The sequence below is a fragment of the Anopheles maculipalpis genome, chromosome 2RL, assembly GCF_943734695.1.
Source record: "Anopheles maculipalpis chromosome 2RL, idAnoMacuDA_375_x, whole genome shotgun sequence".
NCBI classification, from domain to species: Eukaryota; Metazoa; Arthropoda; class Insecta; order Diptera; family Culicidae; genus Anopheles; species Anopheles maculipalpis.
Genome location: NC_064871.1, coordinates 53,332,962 through 53,355,168, shown reverse-complemented (window position 1 = coordinate 53,355,168; position 22,207 = coordinate 53,332,962). Strand labels below are relative to the sequence as shown.

Below are 22,207 nucleotides of genomic sequence, written 5' to 3'. Positions count from 1 at the left end.
TCTGAGGCGATAGGCTTCGTCAGCACAATATTGTAAACTTCAACTTTCGTCCGATATAAATTGATACGAGTGCAATTGTGTGTATGCGGGCGGGCACGTGAATGTGTGTGAGTGCGTGATTGCGCATGGGTTGGTTTACAGCGGTCAAATTGAATAGCGGTTGAGCGGGAAGGTCCACAAACATTGACATTAAATGGGATGTTCTTCAGTTTTTCACAATGCATTGTGTGTATTTACTATTCAGCTACCATAGTAAAAATTTAGAACATTTCATAATGTAGCATTTATTGCAAAAATGAGCAAAAATGAGTGATGTTTTCATGAATTTGCACATTTGATTGACAGCTAGAAATGTCAACGCGGAAAACAAAACAAACAACGCCGCTTCGTTTTTGTTGGGGTACTAAACACCACGGACCGCAGTGTTGTGATAAACCGATTTACCATGGAAATCTCCGCAATTGAAGACCTGAAAATTATCCCGGACGTCGTGCAGCCGTACCCAGACCCCTCCGTCGGTCGGGAAGGAGTTATCGTGATAGACAACGGATCGTTCAACTGCCGTGTCGGATGGATGCTGAAGGAGAAGCCGGCCCTTATCTTTCGAAACATTCTGGCCAAACCAAGGAAGGATCGCACTAAAAAAGATCTTGATGTAGCCACCGTGCCAGTAACTCAAATTGGCAACGATATAGTGAACATAGAGGCGATGCGCATGCAGCTCCGTACCCAGTTCGATCGCAACGTGGTAACACACTACAATGTTCAGGAGCAAATTTTCGATTACGTTTTTGGAAAGCTTGGCATAAGCTCCGAAAACGGGGTGCCACACAAAGTGATGATTACGGAATGCTTGTTCAATCCAAACTACTGCCGCAGTTTGATGTCGGAGCTGCTCTTCGAATGTTACGACATACCGGGACTTTCGTACGGTGTGGACAGTTTGTTTAGCTATTACTCGAATCAGAGAGCGAAAAATGGGCTCATCATTGCCACCGGATACCATACGACGCATGTAATACCGGTGATGAATGGCTGCATCGTTGTAGAGAACGTACGGCGCATAAACATAGGAGGTTCGAACATGATCGCCTTTCTGCATCGTTGTTTGCAGCTGAAGTACACGTTCCACCTTAATGCCATCACACTGAGCCGTTCGGAGGTTTTGCTCCACAAGTATGGCGAGTTTGCGTACGACTACATGGAAGCTCTGGAAAAATGGGCTTCTTTGGAGTATTATGATCAAAATGTGAAGAAAATCCAGCTGCCTTTCAACCAAACCGCTGCAACGCCAGTCCTCACGACCGAACAAAAGTTTGAGAAGAAAAAGGAGCTCTCGAGACGATTGGTCGAAATCAATGCGAGACGTCGAGAGGAACGTTTGGCACAGGACGAAGAATTGCTTGTACAGCTGCAACAGCTGGAGGAATCCGTCGAGGATGGAGATGATGTACGCGAAGCATTGGCCGAGCATAGTCTCAAAGACCTAGGCGAGCTGAGACGAATGATAAGCACGGTTAATGCTCGGGTCGATAAAACACGACAAAAAATGAATGCTCCGGTAGCGACCAGCTCGCAACAGATACAGCCTGAGGCAGAGAAATTGTTACAACCACCGCCAAACATTACCATAGCGGAATGGGTAGAAGAAACGCGCCGCAAACGGGACGCCATTATAGAAAAGCGACAAGCACGCAGACAACGGAAGCAGGACCTTGCCAAGCGCCGAACTGCTGCTGCCCAGGAACGTATGCGCATCATCTCGCATTTGGCACGAAAGGAGAAGGGAAGCGACGATTTCGGCATGCGGGACGAAGACTGGGATGTGTATAAGCAGATTAGCCGCGACGAGGACAGCGACAATGAGAACGAGAACGAGCGGTTGCTGGAGTGTGACATCATTCTCAAACAGTACGATGCATCGTACGAGGATCCGCTGCTATCGATGGCTGGTAATGCGGCCGAGCTGTACCAGCTGCACGTGGGCGTGGAACGTATCCGTGCTCCGGAAATTCTGTTCCAACCAAGCATTATCGGTAGCTACGAAGCTGGGCTAGCGGAAACGATCGATTTCGTGTTAAAGCTCTTTCCAGCCAGCCAGCGAAGCTGCTTGGTGGAAAACATCTTTCTGACTGGAGGATGTGCCAAGATTCGTGGACTGAAGGAACGGCTTGCGCGTGAAATGAGAGAAATGTTACCCTTTGAGGCTCGATTTGAAATCGAAATTGCTCGTGATCCAGTGCTGGATGCGTGGAATGGGGCGAGCAAATTTTGCCTAACGGAAACGTTTCGTCAATCACTAATTACTCGTGCGATGTACGAAGAGTGTGGTGGAGAGTATATCAAAGAACACGTGCACGGGAACGTTTATTTTCCGACTCCGAAGAGTTCGGTCGATGAGCAGCAGATGATCGGATAAGGAATGTATGGTAGTTTGTGTATGAGTTAGGCCAGCTGAAGTAAATAATGCTATTTTAAATAATTTGTTTACGTCTTTTAAATCATACATAAATAAATAAGGTACAATTTGAAGAAAATCAATCGCAATTGCAAAAATGCGTGTAACGTAAATTTGTTCCATTTGAATATTGTTTTGGGCCAAATAGTTTTGACATTTCTGGCCCAAATGGCCCAAAAATCGTCCTACCCTCACCAGCTGTCAGCGAGCTTTTTTGGCTAACTTTACTTTTGTTTCACTGTGCACTGCAGCCAGAGGACCACCAGCTGAAGCAAAACAAGTGTTATTTTTCTGTTGTGATCATCGGTTTTGTCGAGAGGACCGCTGCAAATTAGCGATAATACTGCAGTGAATGTGTATTTGTGTGTCTTGTTTCGTTGATTTGTAAAATCGTGCAGGCGGTCTGCACGAGAATATCGACTCAGGGTTAAAAGTGATCTTGCGTATTTTGTGTACCGTGTATTGAAGCTAGTTGGACACGTTCGGGAAAATTGTCATCGAATGTTGCGAAGCAAGGGGACAAAGTGCAATTAGACTTGAGGCTAGAGAAAAACTCGTCTAGGAAGACATTGCCATCGAATTTGGAAAGTTTTTACGGTGGAAAATCTCATGCTCCGTGGCATCTCGTCGTTTTGTGCACTCCCTCCTAGAGTTGTTTGTATTGTGGGAGCAGAGGGAAGCTGGACGCTGGCAGGAATAGACGAGCGCACACCTAGCAAAGGAAGGGATGATGAGTAGTAGTTGTTGGGTGGAACTGCACGCATAAAGCTAGAAATCAGGCTAATCAACTCTAGACCGTACCCTTGTGCTCTTCTGCGTCGCATGTTGTAAACAAAGTAGGACAACAAACGACTGACAAACAAATATATTGAATCTTGTGTGTAATTGATTAGAGCACACATAGTGGACGGATTGTGGTTTGGTTGTACAGAAATTTCCTCTTCAACAAATTGCGAAACTCGTGGTCGATGGCATAAAACGAATATCTTAAAGAAAACAAGAGAGTCGGCGTAAAATATGCCCATCAGCAGCATGCATAGCAACGCCAACTAGTGCAGCGATGTTACGACGGCAACTAGTGAAATCGACGTCTTCATAGTCTCTGGATGACTGCGTAACGAAGGAAAGTGATCGCATCGGACTTCCACACGGAATCACGTAAATCCAAACGCGTTCGGAGCTATTAATTTGACCCGGATTGCGTAACGACGGCGATAATAAGTAGTGGCTTATACGGAACCGCTACGATACCTTGAAGTATCGCCCTGTAAGCTTCGCGTCCAACGACAACGACTGTGCTGTTATTTTTGAGGGAGGATTTGCAGATGCAGTTGTAGTGCACTCATAGTCGATCGCAAAATGTCGATTGAGCAACGATTTAATGCGGCAGTAAATGTGATCAGGGGTCTGCCAAAGAATGGTAAGTATACTAAACATCCCGAACGATGAATCGGACAAATGCATCGTATCTTATCGCACCCATTGTTTGTTTTCTTGTACTAAGGAACACATTGATAAGATAAGGGGCAAATTTTATGAAATCTAAATCGAAAATATGTTTATTGTATTGAATAATGTTAAACAATAATGAGTATTTGGGCAGCAAGACGCCACTTGCTTTAATTCGAAGACCAAAAAGAAAGCCATCGATCGTAATACTGTTTGAATCCATAAATTAGCGTGTAAATTTGCAAATGCATCGCAAAGTCGTGTTGAAGTTGGACTTTCTTCCGAGTGTCCGCACGTACTTACTTACTCTTTACGTAGCTATACAAATACTGAAGCAAAAAGAAACACAAAAGGCCGACGCATAGCTCCACTGGGTTAACCTTCATGGGTGGCACGAGGAATTAAGTGGCGCAAAATAAATGACTTGCAGGTTGTAACAAACGTCCTATTCAGCGGTATATAAAACGGTTTTCGAGAGACCCATGGCTGGTCCGTAGCAAGGCGAGAGATCCATCCATCCGTCGCAGGTGTGGTAGGGTAACAAAATGTAACCGAATGTCTTGGTTTGTTTGCTTGCACCAAACGTGTGCCCGTACAGAGAGGCAAGGCCAAACAATTTGATTTTTTTTTTTGGTGTTTGAGAAACCGCACTATAAATGTGTGCAATAAATGAATTTTGGTTGCCATGGTCTTTTATGATTTGCCTTTTTTTGCATTACGTGTAAAGGAGAACTTTGATTTACACTAGCTAATTATGGCACGATTAGGGCTACAGCTTCGCGGTGTACGCAAACTCGAGAGGGGAACTACAAAGAGGTCTAGAATCACATCAGACTAATAATCGGGTTCCCTTAAAGCTACAATAGGCCCCTGGCCATCTATCTTAATTATTATTTAGTATTACAAATAAAGGGATCATTTGTATTCGATATTCACACGGTAGGACCGGTGTTCAAATCCCAATCGTTCCCCGGTAGTTGAGGATTGACTATCCAACTACAATATCAATAAGTCGTCTAGTAGGCATGTAAGCATGTAGATGGCCGGCATATCCTCGGAGGTCGTTAAGACTAGAAGATGCAGAAAAGAGAGGATCATAGCGAGCTAGGGAAGAGTGGCTTTGATTAGAAAAATTCAACGCGAATTTATCATGAAATCCAGGTGGCCGGTGTGTATAGTTTTGAAAAATGGTATTTGTGTTGTATTGATGTAAAGCATGGGCCTCCCAACTTTTCCTTACAACTTTTGCTCAGTATAATCATAGTTGCCAGTCGGTATTTAATTGGTTGATTAAAAAATTACCGTTTTTTTACTACTTTTCATAACTTCTTGGTATATTTTTTTGCAAAAAAAAGAATCTTAGAATCTTCGCTTGCGTAACGGTCGAAGTGCACTAAACTATAGATAATATCGTTTATTAAGCCAATATAGAATATGTACTGTAACAAACTGACATAAATATTAGGTAATGGAACGTTCTGCACAACGGCCAGGAGCCCAAATTTATGTATTTGTAATTGAAAGCGCGTTTTGTACTTAATTATCAATTGTGTAGTAAAGGGGCAACAGCGGCGCCGGTTTTCAAATGGCAGGACCGGGGTTCAAATCCCATCCGGACCGTCCCCTCGTAGTGAGGGTTGACTATCCAGCAACGTGGTATCGGCATGCCCAGTTAGCGATTCGATGGACGGCGTGACCTAGAAGGTCGTTAAGCCAAGGAAAAGAAAAAGTAATCACAAGGGGGACTTTCTCATTTTTTTCTTCATGAATTTAATGTTCTTCAGAACTTAAGCCGGCAGTTTTAAAAATTATTCAAAAATAGCAATAACTAAATGTTATCGTTTTTTTAAATAAAAATTGTCGCTAACTAACTGACTGCATGATCTTAGTTCAGTGGTTTTGTGTGCAAATTATTTATAAATTTTTGACCTATTTCTTCCATACTTTTGTCTTACAATCATTTTTTTTTTTAAAGAAGTAGTATATGTAAAAGTCTATAATAATAGTGTCTGCATTATTAATTACCATTGTAGCGATGATCAGCGATTGGATACCATTTCGTGATAATTAGTTGATCACGCGTTTTCTGTGAAATAAATCGCAATGATGTTCTGCATGAAATGTTTGGGACAAGTTCAGACGATCGTTTTTAGGAGACAGACATGAAGATTTAAGAAAAGCGTCTACCTTTCAGCAAACATCGCGTAGTAGTAAAAGCGAAGAGTTTCCCAAAGCGGTCCCATAATATCGTTTATATATTGATACAACAACAAAACAGTGGTGATTGATACAGTGTATTTGTTAAGATTAACTAAAGCTGAATTTTGGAAAGACGCATACCTCTTTTGAGTCTATGACAGCATCATTTTATATATATATATATATATATATATATATATATATATATATATATATATATATATATATATATATATATATATATATATATATATATATATATATATATATATATATATATATATATACATCGTTTTTTGTTTCTTCATCAGGACCGTATCAACCAAGCAACGATATGCTGCTACGGTTTTATTCGTACTACAAGCAGGCCACGAAAGGCAAGTGTGATGAACGTAAACCGGCCTTCTGGGATGTTATTAATCGGTGAGTAAATGTGCTCTAGACGAGTAGCGTGCGTTCCCTTGTCTTCATTGGTTACATCCTTATTGATCCATCAACAGTGCCAAATGGGACGCTTGGAATCGGTTAGGTGACATGGAGAAGGAAGTGGCTATGCAGAAATATGTAGACGAATTGAAAAAGGTATGCCTAGTAAAAACTGTGGATGTGAAGAAACAAAAAAAAAAACGTTTGTTTTTTTTTTAATTACATTATTCACCAATGTGATCCATTTTCAGATTGTTGAAACGATGTCCTACACCGACAATGTGGCCAACTTTATGGAGTACAACATGAGCGATCTAGATAATGTGAGCATCCAGGATTTGGAAATGGTTGCGCCGGAAGCAATTAAAAAAGTTCGCTCCCGTCCAAACTCACCGTTTGCATCGCGAGAAGCGAGTCCGAATCGACTATCACCGGTCACACCATCGCCACCACCGTTGATGCCCACGCAGGCCGCTCCGATGGTAAATGGGCACGTGCATAAACCGATGGCAATCAACGGGTACACTCACAACGGCTATCATCAAGCCGGTCATCATCAAACGAATGGTATGGTTTCGTCGACGATGAGCAACGGCGCTAGTTCGGAGCTAAGCGACGACGAGTACATCGATACGTACGATGATGATTTTGAAAGCGAAACCAACACCACTACCGTTTTCCGTCCAATCGAGGCCGTCAATCACGCTCACTACTATCAGAATGGTGTATCCAATGTGGCCGGTATGCCGATGGTTAACGGTGCGGGGACGTTCCTACACGGCTCGGAAGGTGCCGGATTTCTGCGTAATGATGTGGCCGCACAGATTACACGAACGATCGAACGGTTAAACATCAGCGTACAGCAGGTAAACAATCGTGTTAGCGTGATCGAACAATCGATGGTTGAGCTGCGAGAACAGCAACAGCAGCAGGTCGCCAAAATGCGCGCTTCCTCTGTCCGGTCTGCACGACCCGCTTGGTGGCCTTTTGCGGATATATCACCCGGACTGTTGGCATTCGTCATACTGTGGCCGCTGGTAATCAATCGAATAACTGGCAGCTGGACGCAGAGAAAGAATGCCTGAAAACGTACGAATGATAAGGATGCCCCTTGTCGTGTATTTTGTTGGAACAATAGAACAAACATGGAGTTGTGAATAGTGGTAAAAACGGTTTGGGTAGTAGCAGCCACGCATTGCAGCGGTTTTATTCGCTTAGAAAGTAGAAGTCCCATTACCCAGTGCAAATACCGAAAGTAAGTCATCGTAGCAGTATAGCCCAATACTCCGTTTGATGTTTTGTTTTTCGCAAGACTAAATTCCCATTTGCTGGCACGCAATCACTTGCAGCACGCTTGAAATGGATGAATGTAGAACAAAATTAAAGCAGTAAAGTATGTATGAATAAGAGCGTGTTTAGAAAAACAGATGAAAGGAACATTCCATTACATCCTAATGAAAGATGTACGGAAACGATCAAAGTTTCGTTTAGTCGTGGAAACTTTGCAGTAAAGTAATACAGTTTTACAGTCTCTCTTATTTGACCCCACAAGGCTAAGTGCCGGTTATTAATTTAATTACACGATCGCCGAAGAATAAGTGCAATTTCATGTATTGTGTTACTATTATTGTGCTGACTACATACCAATCTACAGGTGTATGATATTGTGCTGTTTTTGTTTTGTTTATAAATCCAAAGTTAGGAAAATATCTTATAATGGTGCGGCTCTTTTTTGTTGCTGATTTTATATTTTCTCATCTGTTATCGCAGTCCTTGCCCTGTTGGATTGGTTTAGTAAAGATATTATTCGTTGTGTAAGGTTTGGGGTTTTTTTTTGGTTACATTATACAATCAGTTATTCAGTTATCAAGGGAAGAACAAATGATGGGAAAACATACACAACACAATACTGTCGATGGGGGATGGATGGATTTAGAATTAGCGAATGTGTTTGATTGAGCATTGATTTTGTGCGGTAGGTCAAATGGTAACATTTACAGCGATATAGTTAGGCTTTTGCTATGGGTAGGCGTATTGATAGACAAATTGTAATACATCTACAATTGTTCTTATGGTTCGATACTAATAAATAAATCGCTATTTAACGAAAGTGTGTGAGTATGTATCCGTTTGCATCTTCTTGATTTTTTTATTCGCCTACTAGACTTATTGATTACAAGTTACTGGATAATCAGTTCTCATTAGGGGGGAACGTTAATAAGACCCCCCCCCCTCCCCATTATCTCCTTTGTGTAACAAATAGTAACGCTAGAGGGTATCACTTCCTCGGGACCATTCGAGCGTTATATAATTTATGGACGCCCCCTTATGAAATGTTTTCCCATTTCTGTCAAAATCAATAAGTATCAACATGATATCACCTGATTTTTGGACCGATTGTGCCTGTTGTATTTTTTCGCAGTGCACTGTGGATAGTTTGCTGTCATTTGCTTGACACAAACAGATATAAACAACAAAGCAGCAACGTGTTTCTTTGTTGCAATATGGATTTTGCCAAGAATATTCTACAGAAATATGGCTGGAAAGAAGGTAACGTAATTGTTGGCAGTTTTATGTTTCATGTTAATCAACGACATCGTTTCAGGGCTTGGACTTGGCAAAAACATGGATGGTATTGCGGCGCCTATCAGAGCTAGCCGTAAGCACGATACTAGCGGAATGGGAGCACATGCAGTAAACGATGGAACTAACAATTGGTGGGAGCGTGTTTACAATGAAGCGGCCACAAATATCGATGTAAAGCCCGGTGGTGGTAATGGTACGGGCGGGGAAGTTACCCTCCAGCAGCTGAATCCCAACGCGGTTGAAATAACGACCAAAAGTTACTCGATGAACAAACTGCTACGGAAAACCCGGAATCAGAAAGATGGGCAGAAATCAAAGTACGGCAGCGTATTTCTCAAAGCTTCCACATTGTTGGGCAGTACGGGACGTGAAGAGGATGTGCCGAATCACGTGCGTACGGAGGATATCGAATTCGCTCCGGTGAAAACTCTTACGGACGAGGAGTTGTTTGCAGCGTGTGGCGGTCGAACGGCTCACAAGTAAGTTGGTAACTTTGGGGAAATTTTGGATCGAACTGAACAACATTAATTTCCTTTTGTTTACAATCACACAGAGGTGCTCGTCACGGGCTAGGCTTAACGGGCAAGCTGGCACGCATCGACGAACAAAACAATAAGCTCTTGAAGCAGTTGGAAAGCAAATCGTTCGAAGCTGTGATAAAATCAAACGACTGGCAGGTACAGTTATCTAAAAATGGGCGCAAAAGGTCCAAAAAACAGAAACGGAACGAGCAAAGATGGATCGATCATCACGGGCCGGTGGAAGCGGACGAGGACACGGAAGTGAGGGACATGATACATCATGCCGATTACGTGGTGGCGAAAAATAAAAAGAAAAAGCAGACACAACAAAAAATCGATCAAGAGCTGGCAAACGGATTGTCCGGTATGTTTGCCGAACTGCCAGAAGAGGACGGTCTGGAAGAGAATGAGCCGGTGGAGGAGGTAGTGGCGGGAAAGACCAAAAAGTCGAAAAGTAAATCAAAAAAGGCTCTTTGTCTGGATGATGAGCTAGATCTGTTGAGTGAGAAGATTCGCAAGCTGGATCACAGCTCGATAACGATAAAGAAAAAGGATAAGAAAAAGAAGAACAAGAAGAAGCAGACGAAGAGCAACGATGATGATGATACGGCGATGCTTGATCCAGCGGCAAAGTATCGCAAAGATTATCGTCCCGACTTGAAGCAAAACAATCAGCTGCTGAGAACAAATGTGCCTCATGAAGTGGCGGAAGAGAAACCGGCTAAAAAGCCGGCACCATTGCTACGATCCGATTCGAGCGATCAGGAGGAAGAGGATGTGGTGCAACGGGTGAACGAGGAGCAGAATCGGTACTGGTCAAAGATGCGTGCCAATGTGCCAAAGATAAACATTATTGAACCGACGGAAGACGATTGTCTGGTGCTGGGTCAAAGTTTGAAGGAGCGGCACCGGAATGAGGTGAAGCGTGTGGGCAGCAATCGCACGGCGAGTGGGAAACGCAAGAAGAGCAAAAAAAGCCAACGCCAATTGGCCCAGTTGGCGGATAAATTGAGCAAAAATTTGTAAACGGAAAGCAATAATTCACTTACCGTACACCAACGTGTTGGTGCGGTAGGCCTTTATTTTGTCGGGAACGTGTATCAGCGTGTATGTCCTAACGGAAGAAGCGGATTTGATGCACATTGGTACACTTTCAGATTAACGCGTAATAAAGTACATATTAATTTTTAGAGCAATTAACATGGATTTGTCGTATGATGTCAATAGTTTCCATTATAATGTCCAAGGACACAAGCCGTTGAGACATGGACAATCCCTCTTAATCCCGGTGTGGTCGGATAATGTAGGACCGATTAGAATAATGGCAGTCTCCGGTGGGATGTCTGGATTAAAAATCTATCCAATGCGTCCGTCAGAAAGGACGAAATATTGTTTGGTCGGACGATCGCACTAGATCATCGAGCATCGCGAGGATCCTTGATTTTCCATTTTCTAAAACACATGCTAACCTTTAAAACGTAAAATATACATATATTTTTTTAGTTCTTTACTCTGTGAAAGTTGTGTAAAGTTTTTAATTTACTGCAATGGAACGAATAAAAGTTAACTTTACTTTCATTAGAATATTCAATCGGTATTGGATTACGTATTAAAAAGTTGCAGAACTCCAAGTTTGCAGCCCGGGCATGAAGTTTATTTCTGGACTGGGTTCCATCTTCGATTTGTTTTTCAAATTGCTTAAAATTGTCACATAAAATGACCAAACCGCTTCACCACTGTGCCTTGGCGGGAACGGATGCACAGAAACATAAACAAAGCAATGGTGTTGAAGTGATGAAGAGAAAGTGTTTGACCACAACTTAACTACGAATTATTCCAACCCAGTGGACGAGCAGACGATCGGTTTCCGGTCGCGAGATGGGTATTACCGGCTTGCTACCATTCCTGGAGAAGGCTAGCAGCGCGTGCCATTTGCGTGACCTGCGAGGCAAATGTGTGGCAATAGACACCTACTGCTGGTTGCACCGTGGAGCGTTTGCCTGTGCGGAACGGTTAGCCCGCGGTGAACCCACCGATATTCACATTCTGTATTGCCTGAAATATGTCCAGCTGCTGCTATCGTACAACATTAAACCGATTCTCGTATTCGATGGACAACATTTGCCGGCCAAAGCGGCGACCGAAGCAAAGAGACGCGAAAACCGAGCCAATGCCCGCAAACGGGGAGCCGAATTGTTGCGCCTGGGTCGCATAGACGAGGCGCGTAGTTTCCTGCGTCGATGTGTGGACATTACGCACGAGATGTGTTGGAATTAGAATAATTATTTTCGAACATAAATTTGAATTGCATAAAACAAAGCGTTAGGAAACTAAGATTAGGTTATAAACTACTCGACGTTAGAAACTGCTCGATCTACACGAATTATGAACTGCATGAAATATTATATACAAAAAGGGACAAACGAATATACAGTTGCAAACCGACCAGCGATAAAGGTGTACACTTTCCTATTCAAATTTCCTCCAAATATCACAGCCAGCCCCTTTTCGTGAATATATTTCACATTTTTGGTCCTTCGAACCGGATCGTGATATACGGAGAAGAAATAAGTTTCATTCTGCATCAAGAGTGGAATTCGGTATTCGTCGTCAAGTGTGCAAGTCATTCCGTGACAATTCCCGCCATCGCATATCGCCCCGCATCAAGGGCAACGGTCGGTTACACGCCATCATTTTGAATTTCGCGCCATCGCTTTGTTCGTTATTTTCGTGTGATATCGCAGTATTTTCTTTGTGCAATGGATAAGAAAATTAAAGCAGTGCAACTGAAAAAGAGGATCGCCCTGGAGAACATAAAATCGCTGGAACGGTTCCAGGCGAAATATTCGAGTGATGATGCCAAGCAGATTCCGGAGGTGTTAGAAGATCTGGCGAAACATAAGGAAGAGTTTTTCACCGCAGTTTCGAAACTGGAAGAGCTTGAAGATAAAGACGAAGCGGTCGAAGCCAGCATAATGGAACGGATCGACATTGAAGAACGCTGTCGCAAGCTAGAATCATTTCTACGGGAAAGACAGCCAAAGGAAGAAGGTTCGCTCAACGATACAACGGGCTTGGCTTCCTCAACGCTTGCATTCGGTCGACCCCACGCGCCAAATTTACGTTTGCCCAAAATCGAACTTCCAACATTTGACGGAGATCACACAAAATGGCTTTCTTTCCGAGATCGCTTCATCGCAATGATCGACGCTTCAGCCGAGCTTCCATCTATCGCGAAGCTACAATACTTACTGTCATCGTTGAAGGGGGACGCGGCGGTACCCTTCGAGCATACACCTTTAACGGCGGACAACTATTCGGTTACCTGGGCGGCGCTTCTTAAACGGTACGACAATTCTCGTCTTTTGATTCGCGAATACTATCGCAAATTGCACTACCTTCCGGGAGTGCAATTGGTGTGCGTTGACAAGCTCACGCACCTGGTGGATGAATTCACCCGCTTCGTCAACGGGTTGAAAAAGCTGAACGAACCGGTTGACTCGTGGGACACACCCCTCTCAAACATGCTGCTGATGAAGTTGGATCGAGAGACATTGTTGGCTTGGGAGAAACATTCCGTGCACTTCACGACGGACAAATATAAGGATGTGATCGACTTCGTGCAAGATCGTATCCAAATCTTGAAATCGACCAACAACTTCGTGAAGGATCAAGCAGCTAGTGGTATCAAGGTGGCCGGTCTCATTCGTCAACCAGGGCAACGGAGATTCATCGCGAATGCAGCTACATCTCGCTCGGCTCCTGCTGCATCGACTGCGCACACCCAACAGCCAAAGTGTCCATTGGAGTGTTCCGAAGACCACACACTGCGCAACTGTCCAGTGTTCATCGCCAAGGAGGTCCAACAGCGACGGGACGTCGTCGCATCGAAGCGGCTGTGCTGGAACTGTTTGAGCAGCAATCATCAGGTTAGAGCGTGCAAGTCGGATTATTCGTGTCGCACGTGTCGTGAGCGTCATCACACACTTCTACATCATTCACCACCCTATGCTCCACCCGCAACGGTAACATTGTCAGCTCAGTCGAATGAAGACAATGTGTTTCTGGCGACGGCAAACATCCAGATCAAGGATGACTACGGGAACACCCATGAAGCAAGGGCGTTGTTGGATTCGGGATCCATGTCGAATTTCATCGCTGAGGAGTTCGCACGGAAACTGCTGACGAGTCGCAAAAGGGTCAACGTCGCTGTATCGGGCATCGGCAATGCAGTACAGCAGATCAAGGGTTCCATCGTCGCTACCGTTCAGTCCAAGACACAACCCTTCGCAACGGAGATGACTTTCTTGGTTCTGGACACGCCATCCGCAAACATCCCTACATCACCAACGGACGTCTCTTCATGGAAAATGCCGGACGTGGCATTGGCGGACAGCACCTTTAACAGTCCGGGGCAAATCGACATCGTCATCGGAGGCGATACGTTCTGGGAGCTCCACACCGGTCGCAAGTGCTCTATCGGTAGAGGCAAACCGTGGCTGGTCGAAACCCACTTTGGTTGGGTTGTCACCGGCAACACTCATCATTCGTCAGTCGGTCCGCGGCTGTGCCATCTATCTGCATACGACACCCCACTGGAGGAGACCATGCAGCGGTTCTGGGAGAGTGAAACCATAGCCGAGGATCCTGTGCTATCGGTTGAGGAGAATGCTTGCGAGAAGCATTTCGCAGCAACAACTGTTCGCAACTCAAGTGGAAGGTATGTCGTTAGTTTGCCATTTAACTCCAACCCTAATATCGTTTTAGGAGAGTCGAAGGAAATAGCCGATCGCAGACTGCGTTCTATCGAACGGCGGTTGAACACCAATGCTAAAATGAAAGAAGAGTATGTGAAATTTATGAAAGAATATGAGCATTTGGGGCATATGAAGCGGCTTACCAGTCCTGCAAACGATTCGGTAGAGCATTACTACCTCCCACATCACGCTGTCGTTAAAGAGTCAAGCACAACCACGAAGGTGCGTGTCGTGTTCGATGCATCCTGTAAGACTTCGAGTGGTTACTCATTGAACGATAAACTCTTAGTGGGACCAGTCGTTCAAGAAGATCTTTTATCGCTTATCCTTCGGTTTCGTTCTCGTGCCATTGCTCTCACTGCAGACGTAGAGAAGATGTATCGGCAAATTTTACATAGCCCTCATGATCGTAACTATCTACGCATCCGGTACAGAGAACATCATGCAGATCCTATATCGACCTTTGAGCTACAGACGGTTACGTACGGCACAGCCTCTGCTCCATTTTTGGCAACCAGGACCCTCAAACAGATTGCTCTTGACCACAAGGAAGAGTATCCTTTGGCAATGAACGCGGTCATGAACGATTTTTACGTAGATGATTTGCTAACGGGTACCGATGATTTGTCCGAAGCAATCGTTATACAAAGGCAAATCTCAGACATGCTAAATTCAGCTGGTTTCACGCTGAAGAAATGGGCATCGAACCGCTCCGAAGCATTGAAGAACGTTCCTTCAGAAGATGTGGCGGTACAACTCTCGCACGAGTGGAAGAGCTCGAAACAAGTATCCACACTAGGCATCGTTTGGGAACCGGCAACTGATACACTACGGTTTCGTATTGAGATACCACCTACAACACCCAGCATGACGAAAAGGTTAATTTTGTCATATATCGCCAAGATATTTGATCCCCTCGGGCTACTGGGCCCAACGATCATCATCGCAAAGATGTTCATGCAGCAACTATGGGCTCTCAAGATTCATGGAAAGGCATATGACTGGGACAGCGAGCTACCATCGCACTTACAGCATGAATGGTCGAAATTTCACTCTACATTATCTTCACTACGCAATTTGACAGTCCCACGGTACATATCGCAATGCACGGCAACAAGTCTGCAAATTCATATCTTTGCTGACGCATCACAACTAGCATATGGTGCTTGTTGCTACATTCGGGCTGAAAGCATGGAAGGAGTCACCGTGCAGCTGCTAACAGCCAAGTCAAAGGTCGTTGCGTTATCCAATTCACATTCCATAGCTCGATTGGAATTATGTGCAGCACGATTAGCCACACTTCTTTACGAGAAAGTCCAGCAATCACTGAAAATTTCTGCTACCACCATCTGTTGGACCGATTCCATGACTGTCCTTCACTGGCTGAATTCAGCACCAAATCGATGGAAGCCCTTCGTTGCAAACAGGGTTGCAAAAATTCAGCACACGGCTGGAATACAATGCTGGAAGCATGTTCCAGGCTCGGACAATCCAGCAGACGACATTTCGCGAGGTTTAACGCCGGAAAAGTTGCTAGTGTGTGAGCGCTGGTGGCACGGGCCACATTGGTTAGCACGCAACTCGGAAGAATGGCCACAGAACACACCATCACCAAGCGAAGATGAGAGCGCAGAAGAAGAAAAACTATCGTCACGGGTTGCAAGCACAGCATTAATCTGCGAATTTCGAAACAGTTTGTTCTCACGATTTTCGATCTACCACAAACTGCAAAGAGTTGTTGCACATTGTTTGCGCTTTATACAAAACGCAAAGCGCCGCGTAGGAAACAAGGTCCATGCTAAGGATATCCCACCGCTCACTGTAGACGAACTCAAGGCGGCAGAACTCAAGTTGTGTTATCTTTCGCAACAAGACACCTTTTCCGAGGAGATACAACACCTGCAGAAGGGCAAAGAGATTCCGAAGAACTCCAAACTGAAATGGATTTCCCCTTTCATAGATACGCAAGGTATTCTGCGCATTGGTGGCCGGCTCAGTAACGCACATCTGTCGGAATCAGAAAAACACCCGGTAATATTATCATCGAAACATCCACTGTCCGCACTACTAGCTGTTTCGATACACTTGAGTAAGCTGCATGCTGCACCACAACTGCTTTTAACAACACTACGCCAAAGCTTTTGGATAATTGGCGGTCGCAATTTATGCAAGTCTGTGTACCACAGTTGCCACGCATGTTTTAAGGCCAAACCCACACTTATTAAGCAAAGTATCGCCGATTTGCCAACATCACGAGTCACACCAACAAGACCATTCTCAGTATGCGGAGTAGACTATTGCGGACCAATCTATATAAAACAAACCATACGCAACAGAAGTCCGATTAAAGCATACATCGCCATATTTGTATGTTTTTCAACAAGAGCGGTACATATCGAACTGGTTGGCGATTTAACATCAACAGCATTTATCAATGCACTTCGTCGTTTGATTGCACGTCGTGGTCAAATCAGTGAACTGCATTCCGACAATGCAACCACCTTTAAGGGAGCGGCACATGAGCTGAATCGCGTCTACAAGATGCTAAAGAGCGACGAACACGATCGAGCTGCTATATTTGATTGGTGCGCGATGAATCATATGAAGTGGAAGTTTATCCCACCAAGAGCACCACATTTTGGAGGTTTATGGGAGGCGGCGGTGAAGGCAGCTAAAAAGCATATAGTCAGAACAATAGGAACAACAAGCATCACACAGGAGAGCATGCTTACCCTACTTGCCCAGGTAGAGCAATGTTTGAATTCGCGACCAATTACACCTCTATCCGATGAGCCGTCGGACTTGGAACCATTGACACCGGGACACTTCCTCGTCGGTGGCAATCTGCAAGCGGTACCAATCATCGATTATACCGAGACACCGAGCAACTATTTGAGGGAATACCAGTTGGTACAAAAACATCTGCAAACCATTTGGGCTCGATGGTATCCGGAGTACCTGCAGCAGTTACAAGCTCGAGCCAAATATTGCAACGGGAAATCAGCGGTTCTGAAAGAAAATACACTGGTGATTATTAAGGAAGACAATGTACATCCTACCTCGTGGCCGATGGGGCGCATCGTTGCAGTACACCCTGGAAAGGACGATGTTGTTCGCGTCGTTACACTGCGCACTGCTTCAGGGAAGCAAATCGTCCGCGCAGCTAATCGTCTGGCAGTTTTGCCTAATCCGGACGTAATTGGCAACTTAGAACAGAAGGAAACCACTGGCACTGAGTAACGCGCAGCTGCAAGCCACGCGACATTGTTTACATTTCGCACTCATGGCAGAACAAGATACACGCAACACACATTCACACATCTACACACACGAGCAGTATGATAGGAGATAAGCGTCAGGTTCAAGAGTCGAACTGTTTTTGAATTCTTTTTTGAACTCATTTTTGGATTTATATTTTGCATGAAATTTAAAGAAGTTCTTCTTTGGTGGCCGGGAATGTTGGAATTAGAATAATTATTTTCGAACATAAATTTGAATTGCATAAAACAAAGCGTTAGGAAACTAAGATTAGGTTATAAACTACTCGACGTTAGAAACTGCTCGATCTACACGAATTATGAACTGCATGAAATATTATATACAAAAAGGGACAAACGAATATACAGTTGCAAACCGACCAGCGATAAAGGTGTACACTTTCCTATTCAAATTTCCTCCAAATATCACAGCCAGCCCCTTTTCGTGAATATATTTCACACAGAACTCCAAGTTTGCAGCCCGGGCATGAAGTTTATTTCTGGACTGGGTTCCATCTTCGATTTGTTTTTCAAATTGCTTAAAATTGTCACATAAAATGACCAAACCGCTTCACCACTGTGCCTTGGCGGGAACGGATGCACAGAAACATAAACAAAGCAATGGTGTTGAAGTGATGAAGAGAAAGTGTTTGACCACAACTTAACTACGAATTATTCCAACCCAGTGGACGAGCAGACGATCGGTTTCCGGTCGCGAGATGGGTATTACCGGCTTGCTACCATTCCTGGAGAAGGCTAGCAGCGCGTGCCATTTGCGTGACCTGCGAGGCAAATGTGTGGCAATAGACACCTACTGCTGGTTGCACCGTGGAGCGTTTGCCTGTGCGGAACGGTTAGCCCGCGGTGAACCCACCGATATTCACATTCTGTATTGCCTGAAATATGTCCAGCTGCTGCTATCGTACAACATTAAACCGATTCTCGTATTCGATGGACAACATTTGCCGGCCAAAGCGGCGACCGAAGCAAAGAGACGCGAAAACCGAGCCAATGCCCGCAAACGGGGAGCCGAATTGTTGCGCCTGGGTCGCATAGACGAGGCGCGTAGTTTCCTGCGTCGATGTGTGGACATTACGCACGAGATGGCATTACAGTTGATACAGGAATGTCGCAAACGTGGTGTCGATTGTATTGTGGCACCGTACGAAGCGGATGCACAGCTGGCGTACCTGAATCGGGTCGACATCGCCCAGTACGTCATTACGGAAGATTCCGATTTGGTGCTGTTCGGGTGCAATAGAATTCTCTTCAAGTTGGATCTGACTGGGAATGGGCGGTTGGTGGAGGCTAGCAAACTGCATCTCGCGATGGGTTGCCGGGAGGATCGGTATAGGTTCGAGAAGTTTCGCTACATGTGTATCCTTTCCGGGTGCGATTATTTAGATTCATTGCCCGGGATTGGGTTGGCCAAAGCGTGCAAATTTGTGCTGAAAACGGAAGATCCGGACATACGAAGAGCGTTGGCAAAAATACCGGCCTATCTTAATATGCGACAACTGGTCGTGACGGAGGACTATAAGGATGCATTTTTGAAAGCCGATGCTACCTTCCGACACATGGTGGTGTACGATCCTGTGTGTCGACGGCAGACACGATTGTCCGATCCGGACGAAGAATCCACTCCCGAGCAGTACTGTTGCAATGCGGGTCAATTCTTGGATGAAGCGATCGCATTCGAGATGGCGATTGGAAATTTGGATCCATTTTCACTGCGCAAACTAGACGATTGGCATCCGGACGTAGCAGGCGATGGTGAGGAAATGTCTGCAAATGCGAAAAAAATGCGTCATCTTAGCATCTGGAGGACGGATTATGCAACGCTGAAGGAAGCAACGAAAGAAACGGGAACGAAAGCACATAAATCTTCATCACTGACAACATTTGTAAAGCGAACGGTGCTCAAACAAGAAGAGAATCAAGTAGAGCTAGAATGCAAGGAAACGATCGCCGATGTTTTGCAAGGATACGGCATACAATCAGACGAACCTTCCTCAAAGCGATTGTGCCATATAACATCGGATGTGTCCAGTTCCACCACGTCCACGTCGAAGGTTGCGCTCGAGTACAGGGACCTAGAAGCGTTGGATGTGATGGGACAGTTGGATCAACCTGCAACGCCGAAACGGAAGCGCAATCCTTTTGCCATCTCACCGGCCAAACGTACCCTGGGAGGTAAAGATTCGCCCGAAGTATTACTGTCACCGACGAAGATAACTGCGGCTAACCGATCGCTCCTGCATAATGTAAGTCCGGTAAAAAGGATCGATTATTCTCAGCAACGAAGCCAGGGGGGCGAGGTTGTAGCATCGGGGAGTCGATTTGGTCGGTTGAAAACGGCACACGACAAAGGAGTTGTAGCCGATGAACCTAAAGTGATAAGTCGCTTTTTCTGCACAAAAGCCAGTGTAAAGATTCAAACTAATCGTTTGATAGGCAGTCCCAAGAAAGTGGGCTCTTCCGGTGCAGATGCCGATAGTCTCGTGTCACCCACTGCCATTGTAAAGGAGCTTAAAAGTAAGCGAGATGCACAAACGCTACGAGCGACTGCGATCTATCTCAGCTCACCGGAAGCGCGGTTGCCGAATCGTGGTGATCGTACGCCTGAGAAACGTAGGGCTCATACAACGCCCGGATCAGATAAGGAAGGGATCATTGGTCAGCTGGACAGCGGTATAGCAACGGCGGAAGAAGATAGCAATACGGGATTAAGCTCCTCACAAAAAGAAAATGACGATTTCGAGATGCTAGATACGATGGAAACGAATAGTGCAAAACAAAATAGATCATCACCACGTACCGTTCGATTGGCGTTGTTTGAGCGACAGGTTAAGAAACCGTTGGCTCAATCACCGAACCGTTCGGATGCAGCAGAAGAACTTGCAATCGTACTTGACGATAGTAGTAACGATGGGGACGACGGTGTAGGAAAACAAGAAATAGCCGATGCGTTGAAGACTGAAGCACCTATAACGACACTGCCGTCAGCACCGTCAGCACGTACAGCTACTAAAACGTTAGTCAAATCACCCGTTAAAACTAAGGCACGTTCGACATGTAAACGGCCAGGATTATCCGCCAACAAGAGGCAAGCCTCCAAGGGGGATAGTGGTACAGGAGGAATGACGCAAAGTCGACTATCCATGTTCGGGTTTCAGAAGAAGGTAAGTCACAATGTGACTCAATGGTAAAATATTGTAAATTCTGCAATTTTCTTTCTTTTGCAGCCTTCGATGCAACTCAACAATCGGTAGTGATCTCTCCACTACTAAGCTCAAGAGTGTCGATCGTTCTTGTCCGTGATTTACAACAGCATTTATTAATTACTTTCGACAGCAGTTTTTGTATAAGATGTTGTAAGTTTTGTGTTCTTTGTTTGATTTTCTAATATTATACAAACTATGGATGTCTTTTTAGTTTTGGTTTTGATTGATAGTTTTATTTCTAAAGTAAAAGAAAAAGAAACAAAAGAGCATTCCTTGTGAGTATGCCACCCAGAGAGGTACGTATTCGTACGAAGGGATATGAACATTAGAATATGGTTGGTTTTGACTGGTTTCGAATGTTGAAATTACCATTAATATAAAAAGAAAACATTTTTCGCTCTTTCAATTTTTTAGTGACCATACCTTGTCACGTCTTGGTTCTCTGATCTTCTTCTTGGCTTAACGACCTCTACAGGTCACGCCGGCCATCGAAATGGCTTACTAGACTTGCCGATACCACGTAGTTGGATAGTCAGGACTATGGGGGGACGGTCCGGATGGGATTTGACCCTCGGTCCTGCCGTTTGAAGACCGGCGCCGCTGTCACCTATATCACCGGGCCGCCCGCAGGTTCTCTGATAAAGGATTTACTAAAAAAAAAAAAAACATTTCTAAGAAGACTCGACAACGGTTGCATAAACTTCTCGTTCGTAATTGGCTTTCCAGCCACAAGGCCTTTTTCTTCTTGGCCTGGTCAGGGTTAAGCACGTTTCGTAGACATGCCCAGGTCACCAATCTGTTTCCAGTATACTCAATCTATGGCTGAAGTCCATCCATCCACTACTATCGGACTATCGGACGTATCAGGGTGCGGTAAATCGTACATTTCGTGTGTTGTTGGAGTCTTCTGGATCGCAGGAGTTTGTGGAGTCCGTAGTAGGCACGATGTCCCTGAACAATGTGGCTTCGGATTTCGCTGCTTACGTTGTTGTCCGAAGATACGATGGTACCAAAGTAGCAGAACTCCTCTAACTCCACAAGATTGTCGCCGTCAAACGATACTCTGCTTCCGATTCAAGCTCCATCATGGTCAGAGCCTCCGGCAAGCAGGAATTTTGTCTTCTCCGCATTGATCCTCAATCCAATTCTATTGTCCTCAAGTTTGAAGAAGTCTTGGTTTGCCGTTTCATGTTTCAAGAAGTTTTGCCATTGTGGCCACACGTTTCAAAAACTCTGTGTTTGCCGTTTCTGACTCTCTTGACTTGATGTAGTCTGTGGCAGGCGAGGACTAATTGTCCTCGCTTTTCCTCATAAATTTCTGCTGCATTTG

At 44.8% G+C, this 22,207-nt stretch overlaps 8 protein-coding genes across 8 annotated transcripts in view; 6 read left to right on the top strand and 2 right to left on the bottom strand.

Annotated features, from left to right (window-relative positions):
• Positions 1-22,207, bottom strand: part of LOC126558417 (leucine-rich repeat-containing protein 58) — a 289,270-nt gene that overhangs the window by 162,843 nt on the left and 104,220 nt on the right. The gene's annotated exons all lie outside the window — the stretch shown is intronic.
• The window catches only part of LOC126558623 (probable dimethyladenosine transferase), a 232,181-nt gene that overhangs the window by 143,481 nt on the left and 66,493 nt on the right, over positions 1-22,207 (bottom strand). The window lies entirely within an intron of this gene.
• Positions 438-2,429, top strand: LOC126557346 (actin-related protein 5). The gene has a single exon (XM_050213076.1). It carries the CDS (start codon positions 446-448, stop codon positions 2,417-2,419), a length of 1,974 nt encoding a protein of 657 aa, XP_050069033.1. The 5' UTR covers positions 438-445; the 3' UTR covers positions 2,420-2,429.
• LOC126558390 (acyl-CoA-binding domain-containing protein 5) lies at positions 3,772-7,791 on the top strand. Its single transcript, XM_050214399.1, has 4 exons — positions 3,772-3,878; positions 6,418-6,529; positions 6,607-6,688; positions 6,784-7,791. Exons 1-4 carry the CDS (start codon positions 3,818-3,820, stop codon positions 7,615-7,617), a joined length of 1,089 nt encoding a protein of 362 aa, XP_050070356.1. The 5' UTR covers positions 3,772-3,817; the 3' UTR covers positions 7,618-7,791.
• On the top strand, positions 8,978-10,721 carry LOC126557828 (G patch domain-containing protein 4). The gene is made up of 3 exons (XM_050213726.1): positions 8,978-9,082; positions 9,138-9,597; positions 9,672-10,721. The coding sequence occupies exons 1-3, from the start codon at positions 9,037-9,039 to the stop codon at positions 10,663-10,665; spliced, it is 1,500 nt and encodes a 499-aa protein (XP_050069683.1). The 5' UTR covers positions 8,978-9,036; the 3' UTR covers positions 10,666-10,721.
• LOC126567261 (uncharacterized) lies at positions 12,399-15,552 on the top strand. The gene is made up of 2 exons (XM_050223492.1): positions 12,399-15,389; positions 15,481-15,552. Exons 1-2 carry the CDS (start codon positions 12,399-12,401, stop codon positions 15,550-15,552), a joined length of 3,063 nt encoding a protein of 1,020 aa, XP_050079449.1.
• LOC126567260 (uncharacterized) overlaps positions 17,121-22,207 on the top strand; it is a 145,340-nt gene continuing 140,253 nt past the window's right edge. Inside the window, exon 1 of the mRNA XM_050223491.1 lies at positions 17,121-17,591. Within this exon, the coding sequence (XP_050079448.1) occupies positions 17,121-17,591 (471 nt within the window). The remainder of the gene's footprint in view (positions 17,592-22,207) is intronic.
• On the top strand, positions 18,373-20,925 carry LOC126557112 (exonuclease 1). Its single transcript, XM_050212775.1, has 2 exons — positions 18,373-20,835; positions 20,899-20,925. Exons 1-2 carry the CDS (start codon positions 18,373-18,375, stop codon positions 20,923-20,925), a joined length of 2,490 nt encoding a protein of 829 aa, XP_050068732.1.